A 15,398-nucleotide genomic window follows, 5' to 3' on the forward strand; every position below is an offset into this window, starting at 1 on the left:
AACTTGCTTTGTTTTCTAGCAATACGAGAGATTAAAAAATGAATCTATGGGTATAATAGATGGCACATTCTGAGAATTTATAAATAGATCTCTTCTGTTCATTTACAATTTTAGCTGAAGAAAAACAAATTATTCAGCCAACTGCCCATTAGCTACTTCCTTTGTCTTGCACAATATTTATGCAGGATACTCATTAAAACTTCTATATCATTAAAACTTAAGGATAATTCTAATTTTTTACTTTTTGAAAACTACATTTGATTTTTAAAGGCATTTCTTTTCATGTCATTAGTCATTCTATTTCTTCTTTCTTAGATCCTAATGTTCTGGAAGAGAAAATAACAGTCAGCTCAGGTCTCTTTCAAAATGACGAATGATTCCCATTTATGAGACTGGAACAGAGGCACTTTGTTCTTATCAAAATGGCAACCGCCTCTATTGCACTCTAGATGAAGGAATCCAGCAGTATTTATAAAGCCTGGCCCTGTCAGTCATGAAGAAAAAGGACGAATCCTTATGAGTTTTTCAGTAAGCGGTGATTTTCTGAATCATACTTCTTTTTCCAGGCAGTTTTTTGTTTTAAAACTATCTTTGGTGTGGAGTCTACTTATAAAATAAGACAGATAGCAAATGCCACCATCATGACAAAAAAAACAACGTAACCATATATTTTAAATTATTTCTGCTCTATAAGAACAGATGTAATTACACTCTTATCATGCTCGCAAAACTATAATAAACAAGAGAATTAGTTTTCCTTCCTCGTGTATTCTCCTATCTACTATATTTTGTTGTCTTCAATGCTAACTCCGCATTTCCTGAATTAAGAATTAAATGTGCTGAGGATATTTGCACATTCCTGCAGAGCACTTTCATATGCATTAGCAATATGTACTCTCAGTGTTGGTTCCACTTTGTTTTAATTGCAGCAATTAAAAAAAAAAAAAACTTTTCAAATAAATAAATAAATAAATCACTACGATACAAACCAATCCAATTCTCATTATACAAGTTAATTCCTGATAACCTAGCCAATCATTTCATATTCAAAAAAGCTGATTTAACAACACATACCTTGACTTTTTCTAAGTGATCCTGCAGAGAGTCAATCAGCAGATCCCCCACTGGCTGCCAGGATCCCTTGAAAGCTTCAGCCTGGCGCAGTTTGAGGTCCAGTTCATCCATCGCTTCCTGAAGGCCCTGCAGCCTTTCAAGAGCATCATCTATCTTCTTTTGCCAATCAGCAGAACGTAGATTTAGCTTATCCCACTCAGTTCTGACATCATCTGCTTGCCTTCGGAGAACTTTAGTGACATTCTGAGCCCTCTCCTCAGGTAATAGCTCTAAATATAAAATTTGAGAGAATTTTAGGATGTACTCTGTCATACAAAAAAAAAACACAAAAAACTTGCCATCTGGGTAAGCCTAAAAAGTTCAAGGCTTATTTAGAAACTATTCAAAATCAATGACAAATCAAATTTATTTTATATGTGTTTTTATTTGTAAATCTCTCAAACCCATTTTTTCCCCAATACTGATAAAAAACCCACACGTTTACGTAATGGCATTTTAAACTTGTAGCTACACCTTGCTGTATCCTGATTCAATGAAGAAGTCCTGCATGTACATAAATATTAATCACTGTGAATCACTGCAACTGAGTGGATTTGGGGGCTTTGCTGTACTGATTTCTCTTGTTTTTGTTTCATAAATGATCACTAAACAAATGACATAGTTCTGAAATACTTAGGCTGTAAGGTGAATTCAGGTTTGAACTGTAGCTTTCAGATCTCAAATAGGACTACAGTTCTGGATACATCCAGAAGATTTAAAGCCAGTTGCAATATCTACTTATAAATATGAACGTCTATTTAGTTCCACACTGTTCAAAAGCATCACTAAGGGTTTCTTCCGTCTGTATTTTTAGTTCTGTTTCTGAATACTGAGATTGAGCTTGGAGTGTAAAAGGAATGCTCTCACAGTGGGTGGCAGAATTTATTTAATCATCACTGATCATTAATGATGTTTCTAGCAGCTCTCTCTTCAGTTACCTCTTGGTTCTGGATAGACCTTCTCCAGTCCCTCCGCCGGCTGATCTGCCAGGAAGAGTCTCACAGTCTCAAGTGCACTCATGATGACAGGTTCTTTTGTTTTCAGCTCCCTCTTGAAAGTCTGTGAGAAAAAAAAAACAAAAATATTGCAAATGGTTATACAATGAAATACTAAGTGCTACTCCTTTTATTGTTATTTTTGGTCAATTAAAGAACAGCATTTTAAACATCAGCTTCCACACGTAAAAGAAGCTGCCAAAAATGTAATGAAGCTTTACTTAGCTTGAAATTCCATTCACTTGTATTCAAAGGAGCGAACATTGGCAGCATGTTGCAAAGTACCCAAGGATGCACATCCAATTACCTGCTGTGAGAGAGTACCTTCTTTTTGCTGGTTAACATCGCATTTAGCATCAAAACTTAGCTGCAAGTAGCAAAGCTTTGGCTGGCTCCATTGTATATCAGCTTAGTTAATGCTTCCTGAATGTGAGATTTCCCAGAATATGAGGGAAAACCCAATGTGATTCATAGCAGCTGCTAGCAAGTTATATCACAAGGAGAGAAAAAAGAACTATGGATACTGTCATGCTAACACCTAACAATCAATTCTAAGAAACCTAAAAAAAATTTCTACGTATTACATTATTGCACTGCAGCCTTCTCTACTAGTAACACTGTAGATTCTGTTCTTCCCACGTTACACCACCTAAGATTTCTGAAAAGTAGAATTGAGGCAACAGTGAAAATCCTGAAATACAGTCCAGCATAAATGTACGCATGAACAAGTCAAAATGTCTCCTTTTTTGTCTTCTTTCCTTCTTCCTTACTTGCATTTTTCTTCCTCCAGCAACAGTTCCTCCTTTTCTATCTCTCTTCTATTCCCTGACTTTAAAATGACCATAAATAAGGTTGCAAGGTTGGTATTTAACGTTCCACTTAGGTACAGCAAGGATACAAATCTCAGAGACATGAAACAATTTCAAGAAGAATCTTTTTTTTTTTTTTTTCTTTTTTGAGAAATTAAAATGCTATTATCCTGAACCCAAGATGCTTGCTGCACTAAAAATGTAGATGGTAGCTCATCTGTGGATTGCATATCATATGGATTCTTTTGCATGCTGTTTTGAATGCTGTATTATCTAAATATTTTATGTCAATAATTTCTTTCTCTTTATGAAGGAATATTGAGTGCACATTGTTTAAGTAGTAGAGAGGTAAAACATGAAGAAAGTTATAGTGCAGTATAGCACAACGTAATTGCGCAAAAGTGCGAGCCAGGACAAAGAGACTCTAGAGATTAGAAACTTCTTTTTATGACACTGAAATTATATATTTTTTCCATTATAAATCCACCAATACAGTTAAGTATAAACAAAATTTTGGTTCTTATGCAAACTAATGAAAATTATAAATTCAATATTAAAAATTTCATTGATTTTGAATTACATTCAGTATGAAATACTCTGTAAAATACTTAACAAAACTAATAATAAGAATAATAGCTGCAGTTTATCATATGAGCAGTTACAGGTAAAATATTCTTAACACATTTCAGGAAGGTAAACTTCAGCAAACGACTATATTATTATGTGAGGAATAATTACATGCACCAGTACAGGCTGGGGGATGACCTGCTGGAGGGGAGCTCTGCTGAGAGGGACCTGGGTGTCCTGGTGGATGACAGGTTGGCCATGAGCCAGCAGTGTGCCCTTGTGGCCAAAAAGGCCAATGGCATCCTGGGGTGCATTAAAAAGAGTGTGGCCAGCAGGTCGAGGGAGGTGATCCTCCCCCTCTACTCTGTCCTGGTGAGGCCTCATCTTCAGTACTGCGTGCAGTTCTGGGCTCCCCAGTACAAAAAAGACAAGGATCTCTTGGAAAGAGTCCAGCGGAGGGCCGCAAAGATGGTGAAGGGCCTGGAGCATCTCTCCTGTGAGGAAAGGCTGAGTGATCTGGGTCTGTTCAGCCTTGAGAAAAGAAGGCTGAGAGGGGACCTGATCCAGGTCTATAAATATCTGAGGTGTGGGGGGCAGAATGGCGAGGCCGGACTCTTTTCAGTGGTGAGTGGAGACAGGACAAGGGGAAACGGCTGGAAACTGCAGCATAGGAAGTTCTGCACAAACATGCACAAGAACTTCCTTACAGTGAGGTGACGGAGCACTGGAACAGGCTGCCCAGGGAGGTGGTGGAGTCTCCTTCTCTGGAGATGTCCAAGACCTGCCTGGATGCCTACCTGTGCGACCTGCTGTAGGGAACCTGCTTTGGCAGGGGGGTTGGACTCCATGATCTCTGGAGGTCCCTTCCAATCCCTACAATTCTGTGATTCTGCTACAAATATTTAAATAAACCTTCTGTTGAGTGGTCAAGAACTGACCACAAGTTTCTCAGCAAGTTTGCTGATTGTACAAAACTGAGAGGAATGGCTGACACACCAAGAGGCTGCGCTGCCATTCGGTGAGACCTGGACAGGCCGGAGAATTGGGGAGAGAGGAAATTGATGAGGTTCAACAAAAGCAGGTGTAGAGTCTTGTGCCTGTGGAGGAATAACCACATGCATTAATACACATCAGGGGGTGACCTGCTGAAGAGGACCTCTGCAGGGAAGGACCTGGGTGTTCCAGTGGACAGCAGTTTGGAGCAGGTCATGGGAGGTGGTCTCCCCCTCTACTCTGCCCTGAGGAGGCCACATCTGGAATACTGTGTCCAATTCTGGGCTTCCCAATTCAAAAAAGACAGTGATCTCCTAGGAGTCAAGCTGGGGATGACAAAGATAATGAGGGGCATCCCAATTATTGGGAAGGGCTGAGATAATGGGTCTGTTCAGCCTTGAGAAGAAAAGACTAAGAGGGGATCTGATCAATGTTTATAAATATTTTAAGTTCAGGTGGCAGTCAGACAAGGCCAGATTCTTTTCAGTGGTGTGTAGTGACAGGACGAGGAACAATAGCCAATAACTGGAACATACAAAGTTTCACACAAATATGCAGAAGAACATTTTTTACAGTAAGGGTGACCATGCACTGGAACAGACTGCCAAGAGAGGTTGTGGAGTCTTTTTCTTTGGAGATGTTCAAGATATGTCTGGACAATCCTACTTGTGCAACCTTGCTTTAGCAGGTGGGTTGGATTCAATGATCTCTTGTGGTCCCTTTCAATCCCTGGGATTTTGTTATTCTTTGATTCATAATTGTGAATTGTGAAAATCATGTAACAAAGTAAGCTTTTCCTGAAGGAATCGACACTGTCAGAAATGTTTATTTTGTGCAATGGATATCAGTGGGACTGGGATCCTTTCACATACTACATCTGCTAAGGAACCTACTGTTTGGTTAACTGTGATAAATGTTATAAATAATATTGTTGACCTGTAAGAATCAATACCTTGATTTCCACAAATTAAGAAAGGTACTGTGTATTAACAAGAAAGCTACACCATTGGACACTGTGCTACACAGAAACTCAGGTTACTCCTTGGATAAGCAGTTCTAACTTCTTACATAATTTCAGATTTGGAAATTTTTATAATACGTATATGACTCTTACATGCAGTGCAATGGAAAGAGCAAATTTAAAAAGCTTTTCCATGCCTCTAAGCTGGGAATATTTACAGTGTTCACCAGCCTTTGTGCTAGTGAAAAAACCTCCTTTCCCACTAGATGTGGGACGGCTGCAGCTCAAGTTAACCAGTAGGTAGCAAAACTTAAAATGTTTCTTTGTATACTATGTGCTCCCTTCTCATCTGACAATGTTAAAACTAACACCATACTCATATTGGTCTTTAATTATTGCAATTATGCCATTTAAAAGATACATTGTGCTTTTATAAAGACTGCTGAAAACAAATTATTTTTTAAAAATGTTTATGCATGCAATCAGTAAAATGGGAGGCACATACAGGAAGGTCTGTGTCTGCCTCCAGACACAGAAGGAGAAGGAAAGCAGAAAGGAAACACAGATATTCCAGGAAAGGGAACACAGAACTGCAACAACTGATATGATATTTAAAACTCAGAAACAGCTCTAAGCCTTGTATTTGGGGATAAGAAGTACTGCTGTATGGAGTGTTGCTGTAGTCAGATTAGCCCTAGCAAAGGTGCATGTAACAGTGAGAAGGACAAAATACCTTCTTTCAGCATATATTACTTTTTCTTGAAGACTAAATCACCCAAACACACGTGGTGGCATATTTCCAAAACAGGATTATAACCACATTCCTGCATCATCTTATTCTGTGCAACAAACTAAGGACAATGTAGTCAGATAGGCACACCACATCCCACAAGATGTGTGATCAGGAATCATAAACCTTCCCAAAATGATACAGAAGATCTAGTGATAAGTTTCTGACTTTGTGTATTTTCCAATTAATCACAAATGGGAAGAGTTTACCATAGAAAACAGTGATCTAATGTGCTAAATGCTTTCCAACTTTTACCCTAAGGGATAGGACTGTAATCTATAAATCCCAAGATTTAGATCAGCATGCAGTGTAGTAGTGAGAACTTACAGTTCTTATTGCCTCCCCTACTTTTCATCTGTACACTTCTATCAAGTGAGTTAAAATACATTTCAAAAAAGGAGATAACAAAAAATAAAAAAGAAGAAACTGAAGCAGTAGCACTGAGTAGCGTCAAAAACAAATAATGACTTTTCACCTCATAATATTCCATTCCACATTTTTTTGTATGAAGCCAGCTTTTCCAATTCTTTTTTTTTTTTTTTTTGTGAAATATACTCTACCAATAAAAATCATTACCTGAAAAAAAATGACATTTCCTATTCCTAAAAAAAAAAATATCTATCTAAAGCTCTGACAAACACATCTCTAAATAAGAAGACCATCACTGATAACAGAATTAGCCTAAATGACTGTCTAATTTACAGATAATTATTTCAGGCTAATTTCATTGAGTTCCTGAGGTTCTTCCTCACTTTGTGGTGACTATAGAGGAAATCGAACATTCATAATATATGATCTGACAAAAAAACAAGTAAACCACTTTATTTAAACATCTCTATTTGTCATCAGTCCTACAGCAGTAATGGTATTCTGCCCACTGCTTTAATAATGCATATATTGATCAGCTTACCGCAGACCTCCACTACCTCTTCATGGGTGTCTAAAAATTTCTTTGGTTGGAGAAACACAGATTGTTTAAATTGCAAGATGAAAATACAATGAAAAAACAGAGTTGTTTTAGTAAAACTAGTACTAAACTCCGTTATCAGAAAAGCAGATGATTTTGCTTTTAATGATTTTTAAGGAGAAAAAGTATAGTTAAACGAATTCAAAATCAATCGGAATGCTTTTTAAAAAATGGGCTTGGACTGCCATTTCAAAAAGTAGGTATCAACTGTGCCACCAGAACAGGCTAGTGTGTTCAGGCAGGATTCACATTCCCCAGGCACATTTACTATAGACTCCATGCAAAAGAGTTTGGAGAGAACAGTTAGTAATAAACTTCTGTATTCATTAATGCTATTTATTCTGCTAATACAATTCCCACGCAAAAGATGTGGCAAATCTAAATAGACTGACAGTAAAAGCAGGCTGCCTGTGGGATGCCTAAATTGCAATCCAGGAAACAGAGATTATCAGAATATGTACATAGTTATTAACATGATTTTGTTAAAACACTGTCATGACTCTTCACCAAACAAAGAAAACTGCAAGATGAGGAAACAACACTTTGATGAAAAGGAGTGTTTTTGATCACTGCTTTAAAATAAATGCAGAACAAGCAAACAAACAATAAAACCCCTGTACAGTCTTTGGTGTGACACATCTTTCTTCAAATGCAAAAAAAACCATCAAAATAATGCATATACATGTAAATTCAAACAAAAAGCAGTTATGTGGGAGTACTGAGGATAAAATCCAAGGTGCCTTGCCTAAAAATTACCTCACATTTATAATCCAGCAATGAAACTGACAGTATATACGTCTGAGAGTTCAAGCCTCATCTGGCATAGTTTCAAGCATTTGAAATTTTCATTTGAATTTAATCCTACTTTTAAAATTTTGAATGACAATCTTGGCAACTGGGAGCATTCAAATGATTTTTTCTCTCTCCTATGAATATCTGAGGTATTTCACATGGTCTTCTAAAAGATAGAGGTTAAATAATAAGCTGGTTTTTTTTATTATTATTTTTTTATTATTATTATTATTATTTTTTTTAAAGTAACATTCCTAAAGGAAAAAAAAACAGCTTGTAATAAGCTACACTGCTGAGGCTTTTTCTTCTCTGCAATGAACAAATTACCTGGGTTCACTTCTGGTTTTAAGTGGCAAAAACAATTTTTCACAGAAAGAAAGACATTTTGTTGACACAAGAAGACCAAAGCTACAGGTCTGGATCATTTAGAAGGTTGGTCAAAGCAGGTAGAAACTCAGATTGTTTACTGAAGAGTCATTTCCATAACGGACACTGATGACAACAACATGAGTAAATTCTCTGACTCAAGTCTGAAATTCAACTACTCTCTACTTTTATGCTCTGAGAGCTCAGTTTTTTTAGCAAGGGCATACAGCTCTTGAAAAATTAGCTTTTCTGTGCTCCAGTTTTATGCTAGAGACCTTTACATTTGAGGTGTCAACCTTCCTAACAGTATTTTTCTGATGTTCAGAAATGGACTAGATGTTCGCTCAGGCACAGTTTTTGTACGTTTGCTTGTCTAAAAGAAAACTTTTAGAGTAAAAGAAAGTCCATAGCATCTAGTTTAAAAAAAAAAAAAAAAAAAAAAAGAAGAGTATAAAAAGCCAAAGCTGCAAACACAGGGTTTCATGGTTTCATCAAAGACAATCTGAAGTCAGAAGAGTTCTGCACTGATTGTTTTTCCCTCCTTCCCTGTAAGAAATCTTTGAAGAGTAGACAGGGCGACCTAATTTCAAGGATTATATTTTGTTCTTTTTTTTTCCCCACAGGGAACCAGAGCACCTACAGCTAGAAAGGCCTCACATTAAACTACAGATATTACAGCACAGAAAAAGGAAAGATGTGATATCTTTAAAAGGAACTAAAATGTTCTAGCTTTGATAGAAAGAAGAAATGACTGAGACATCAGGACCAAAGATTTGCATCTGTATGTATCTGCATGTGGGAGAGAAGATAATCAAAAAGGAGAAGTGAGAAGGAGACCTAGTTTGTAAAGTCACTTTGCAGCTATTTATAGTACCTTACTTTTATGTAACACTTCTTATCCCTAATAGTTTTAACCACTTATGTTGATTTGTGAGTGACAATCACTTAGTACATCACCGAATTCTTAACACCTTTGGAATAGCTTACAGAACAATATACAACATTAAAATTTTATGAGCAGTAACTTCACAAAATGAAAAATTTATTTTGTTTCTCTTGGAGGAAAGGTAATGTTGTCAGGTACTCAAACATTATTCAGATAACAAAAGTTTTGCTGCAACAATTCCACAGAAATCCTTCTCGAAGTCTTGCTCTAACTCAAATGTGGCCTTTGGATAAAGGGTTTGAGTTAATGTAGAGTTAAAGCAATATCTATTTCATTTCTTACATCCTGAGAGTCTGTTTGGTTTTTGTGGTTTTGAAATTGTCTCGGAAGCTGCTAGAGCCAGCTGGCTAGAACAGACCTCAGGTGTTTCAGAGAGTAAAAAAGGAGAGTGGTAAAGCCATGGGTATTTTAGCCTTACTGTTTTCATGATAACGCTTAAAGTCCCAAGAAAAGCTTTGTGAAAAACATCCATCCTATAGATTACCCCTTTAGAAGGAAAACCTAGAAAATGAGACAGTGTTGCCACTGCTCTCCATCATTCAGTTGCTATGGAAGAAGCTTTATTTGCCTGCGTCAAAAAGCCAAGCCTGGTTTTATTTAAGATTTGTGGACTTTTCACAAACCAGGATTGTCAGTAACTTAAAGCAGCAAGATACATTGTGTGACCTTTCTAAACTCAATCTTAGTGTTTGCTCCCAAATGTGCCCTTTGGGATTAGGAAGGAAAATCTTTTAAAGAAGTATCTATAATATAGCTATCCAATGAAGGGAGAAAATACAGGCATTACAGATCTGGTTTCATGTTATAGAATTATTTTAGATTTTTCCATGCAGTAATAAAAACAGATTTAAAAACTTCCATAACAATATCTTATGTGGCAAGTTTCAAAAATGGCATTGTGAAATGCTCTTACATAGGTGCACAGTACATTTTGCAAGGATGATCACTGGGTTTGGAATATGTTTTCATCTCACAGTATCATATTGTCTGGAGATGACATAGCAAATTATGTGCTGCTTACTTGAAACCAGACTTTAATTAATGTGAGACAGCTGTGAGTTTGATTAAGCATAGGAATATATACTTAAAGCATGAATTTCCCACTAGAAAAAAAAAAAAAAAAAAAAAAAAAAGGAATCTTTGTATGAAGAATTATTGAGCAGTATTAGGTTATTTAAGGGGTCATTTATCTGGTGAGTTTTCCAAAAATCCCACACAGTGTTGGATTTAAGTTCCTTTTTACCATGAAACCTAGTCTGGACCAGACTCCGTGTGATCTTCTGCCATTTCCTTTCCCTAAGAATTCTTGACGAAATTAGTATGAGTAACAGTAACAGTCAGTAACCACAACAGTTTCATGACGTACACAGTTGTGCATTACAACTGGTATCAGCTACAGTTTTCATTAATGTTCACCAAAAAACAAGCAAAACAAATAGGGTTTAAAAATTCACTCATGAAATTTAAATGTCTGATCCAGAAAAAAAATAAAATAAAATCAGAACTACTGATTTAATCTTCAAATAACATTGCTAATATCTTTTCTAGACATGAAACTGCCTATGACAGTTCTATGAAAATATTGTTGGTTTTCAGAAAGCCAAGCAGCTGTAGCAAATACTCCTTTCTTCAACAGACTCATTTTCTAGCCCGTGTTTGAAAATTTTAGCTAGTGTTATGTAAAATTTCATTAAGTCTAAAATATATTTCAAAAAGTATCTCACTTTTTCCAGCATGGACAATGTAACCCAACAGCAAACTGCAAAACAAAATGCAACTAATGAAAGCTCATTTGAAAAAAACCATACCCTATGAACATCATTCTGCTTCTGCACAGTGGGAAGATCTCCACCAATGGGTGCTTGCTGTTTTAATTCATCCTCCTTCAATTGCAGCCATGCCAAAAGTTCCTGAAGAGAGAGATGTAAACGCTTCCACTGGTCTGTACTGGCTTCCAAATGAGATCTGAAACCATGTATTAAATATTAGATGCATTCAGACAAAGTGAAAGTAAAAAAAAAAAGAAATACAAATTTATTCACTGATAAAGATTATAGTGTTTTGTTAACTAGACAACATTTAAATACCTTCATCAGCTTTGAATCAGACACTGGAATAATTTTGATTCCACAGCTGTGGCTCGAGAAAGCAAAAGAGTTATGTGGAATTGTCACTCTCACTAAACACGCACAAATACAATGCAGGACCAGTAAGAGAACAATTTTTTCATCACTCAGGACTGCTGGGTACTAACCAAAAGGTAGGGAGTACTTTTCAACTCAGAAAAGAGCAAGCATTTGTCTAAACCATTACACAAAACATTCAACCCCACACAAGAATCATGTGGCTGCTCACCTTTAAGATAAAAGAACCAATACCATCCCTTCCCCAAAAGGAACCTCCAATGCTGCACAAGAAGTCTGTGCCTCACGAAATGAGGTGTGACTGAAACTAACTGAATAACAGCAAACTTAAGGTATACTACTTTTTGTACAAACGACAACTCCACCATAAGACAACCTTATAAACATTTTCTCTGAGTGTGCGTAAATGCTCCTCTCTCTTAAGACTAGTTCTTGGCAACTACTTTTTGCTGGAAGAAAATATGTGATAAATCTCTGTATTGACAAAATCTTCCATTTTGTTTATATCATTGATAATAAGAGTCTGTCCTGCTAAATTTATGAATATGCTGATGCTGTTTATTTGCTGATTGGGAAGAAATTCTTAATTCATTCCCACGCAACTTAAGAATTCCTTTTAAAAACTAAAATGAAAAGCAGTATTATACGACGGTAAAACAAAATGATACACTTTGCAAGGATTTCTGCAAGGATTATGTACTAAGACAGATTTTCGTCTCATTTCTTCTCTAACTTTCAGCTTTGGTCTTACTGCTGAATGTTGCTGGAGGTGAGGAGCAGTGCTGCCTCACAGTAGGCACTGCAATGCTGGGGCACGCTGGCCACTACATGGGGAGCTGTGGTAAATAACAGCCAGTGGGCCTTTGGAGGAGACACAGCTAAAGAGTAAAGTTTCTGAGCTAGTTAGCTCTAGCCTTCCATCTCATCTCACCTCAGCAAATGCAACCTTCCATCTCCTTCAGATTAGCACAGTAACTGGATGTGAATGCAAGGAAATGAACCTCGCTTTTCTTGACAACCACCATACACTTTACCTAGCTGAAATGCACTGGACTGTGAAAAGAATGTCCGCCTAACCAAGGGACAGGATGACTGTTCTGTTCCAGCAGTTCAAAGCATCCACCAAAAAAGAAGAATCATGGGACTGATGCCTGGGTAACATTTTATCTTTCTGCTCTTACACCTCCTTTGTGTAAGCACCAATATAACTATGATGAAATCTATTCCACATTGTGTGATGGAAAGAAATAGCACAGAGCAGTCAGACTGAGAACAGCCCATTCATTCAGTTCAGTGGCGGGCAATAGTTATATTGAATGTCTTAGGAATTACAAATTGGTTCTTATTTTACTATTTTAGAAAGGAGTTCTGTTGCTTTGAATCTGTAATGTAACAAGCTAATGCCATACAACTAGAGCTAGTACGTCTGACAGTTAATGACAGCAATACATTGAACTGTAAAAACAGAAAGAAAGAAAATCCCAGGACACCCATATATTTAATGACTGCTATTTGGCCAATTTGATGTTGATTTTTTTTTTTTTTTTTTCCTCAAGCATCACTGCATTTTGGCAAATTCATGGGTAAAAGACATCTGAAGAAAAAATTCTGAAGGATTGTCTGTTTCTTTTGCTCCTCAAAAAGAAAAAAAAAAAAAAAAAAAGTGTCTCCTTCTTTAGTCACTAATATATTTTCAACCTCACATTCTTCATTTCTTTTTAATGATTGATGTTATGAAGATGGCTTTTGTCATTACACAGACTGACCTCCCTCAGGGCCCGAGCTGAAGGAAGCTAGTATTTCATAAATTACTTTGAAAAACACTTCTGCCTTTTGCTGCCCTCTGAACTACCACCAACACACAGCAAATGAGCAATTGAAAAAATGTCCAAGACTGAATGCAATGGAGTTGGGCCATCTATTGTGAAAGACACATTTCTGAAAACAATTTTTCTGGACAGTTTCTTTGGAAATTTTCAGCCCACTGAAGCCTATATATCCACGTCATGATTTGTAAAATTACCATTTATTGTATTTTTTCTTGCAAGGAGATTTTCCTCTTACAGAACTAATCTCCTTCTACCCCTGGATTTTATTTGGTAATTTTGATCACTTTTCAGACAAAAGAAAAAATCTTAAATAACATCTTCCCATTTGCAAGGCCATTCTTAGTTATGCACTGGAAATGGCAGCCTTAGAAATAAACCTTTTCATACATATAGGTTGTCTAATTACTTGACTCACTGATAAGTCATAACCAACCAATTTAGGAGTACAGTTTGTGTTTAAACATGTTAATCTTTCCTTCTGTAACTACAAAACCTCATCATATGTCTCAAATCCTAATCCCCTACTATCATTTACACACACACAAAAAACCCCTAGTAATTCTTAGAAAGTTAAATCAGCACAAATCATTTCAAAATAGAAACAGTGCTATCAGAAACCTGTTTATACCCTTTTACTGTCACGAGGCAGATGGAACGACTAACACACCAGCTGTAAGCTTTTGATTAGAGTCATGTCCTACCTAATGTTTAGCGATTTCTTCCTAAGCTCACTCCATCTGAAGTTCATGTTATCCAGACGTCTCTGCAACAGGACAGCATCCTCTGAGCCTTCCAGGGATCTCAGGATTTTCTGCCCGTTTTCATCCAGGTTGTGGAAGATGTCAGTATGTGCATCAATTTCTGCCTGTAGATCCTAAAGAAGCAATAGAAAATAACATGTGATTTCATACCGAATCACAGAAATTACTACTTCTCAAGAGTGGAAAAATCCACAGTCCAACACAGAGTCAGTAAGATTATGATTATTCCTCTCGTGGCAATGTTGTGTAGTAAACACCCTTTCACTTTTGCAGGAAGGATGTTTGACTTGAAAGAGGATCCTCTTTCCATATGAATCCTACTGAACAAATGTTAAAGAATGTTAAAAGTCTAGCTTTTGTCAGGCAAGAAAGCAAAGACATATTTACTGTGCTGACAAGGGAAAAACCAACCAACCAATCAACCAACCAACCTACCCCTGGGGATCCCAGGTAAATCTGACCTTCACGTGATAGGTTTTCCTGTGCAACATTTTCAGTTTGAGCTGAGGACTGCAGCACTGCTCCTGCTGCATGGCAGTTCCAAGAAATCTGCGTGTCTGCAGCAGCAGAGCTTTTAAAATGCCAAGTTCCCTTACATTCTGTTGACAGAACGCATTTCAGATCACAGACCTCAGCAGTCAATAGCAATAAACAACCACTTTGTGCTGCATCAAAACAGTCAGGGCCATGGCTGTAGGAGGGCCTGCAAACAGAAAGGACCCAGAATATGCAACCAGCAGCTCATGTTGAACAGCCAGCTCTTCTTATCGCTTTGTAACTACAGGCCAGCTCTACATTTTGAATTCATTTTTCCCCCTCATTTTCAGCAAGGCTGTTGCTGCCAAGAGAACATTCCTTTGAGAGCTGCCTGGTACCAGCATTCCTGCCTGCCCACGCTCTGAATGCAGCCTTTGTGCAGTGCCTGTGCGGCTCACGGACGCTGTGTGCTGCAGCCCCACGAGGTCACAGACTCACTGAGAGAGAGTAATGGCAGAACCATGCTCTTCAAGCTGAACAACAATAATGATAACAATTTAAATATACACAAGCATGCACACACTCTATACGTAATCGCAGTAGCACAAAAATACTATTTTGTAACAAAGTGCACTGGTCAAGTGAATAAATCCCATTTTTACATGGGATGCTTGGTCACCAGGAGCTCTGGCTGTGGTTTCTTGCTGCCTGAAATGAGAGCATAGGGGGATGAAGTAGGAAAGGTGAAATGATTGACGGCCTTTGAGGGATGACCCAGAGCCAACTGATCATCACAGACAGACCCCAAAGGAAACTTCTTCAAATTTGCTTTAGAAGAGTGACTTTGAAGGAGGGAAGCACACAACTTGCCTACTTGATGTGTTCCTA

General features: G+C 37.4%; 1 protein-coding gene across 19 annotated transcripts in view; it reads right to left on the reverse strand.

Annotated features, from left to right (window-relative positions):
• The window catches only part of DMD (dystrophin), a 1,043,395-nt gene that overhangs the window by 179,270 nt on the left and 848,727 nt on the right, over positions 1–15,398 (reverse strand). For 17 of the 19 annotated variants that reach the window (XM_052674157.1, XM_052674152.1, XM_052674148.1 and 14 more), the window contains 4 exons: positions 13,974–14,146; positions 11,108–11,264; positions 2,052–2,172; positions 1,075–1,343 (listed from right to left, as the gene is read on the reverse strand). In XM_052674157.1, the coding sequence (XP_052530117.1) occupies positions 1,075–1,343; positions 2,052–2,172; positions 11,108–11,264; positions 13,974–14,146 (720 nt within the window). Of the gene's footprint in view, positions 1–1,074; positions 1,344–2,051; positions 2,173–11,107; positions 11,265–13,973; positions 14,147–14,494; positions 14,565–15,398 lie in introns of those variants that run through there. The other 2 variants (XM_052674163.1, XM_052674162.1) reach the window with 2 other exon arrangements.

The sequence above is a fragment of the Tympanuchus pallidicinctus genome, unplaced genomic scaffold, assembly GCF_026119805.1.
Source record: "Tympanuchus pallidicinctus isolate F22 unplaced genomic scaffold, pur_lepc_1.0 scaffold14, whole genome shotgun sequence".
Classification (NCBI taxonomy): Eukaryota; Metazoa; Chordata; class Aves; order Galliformes; family Phasianidae; genus Tympanuchus; species Tympanuchus pallidicinctus.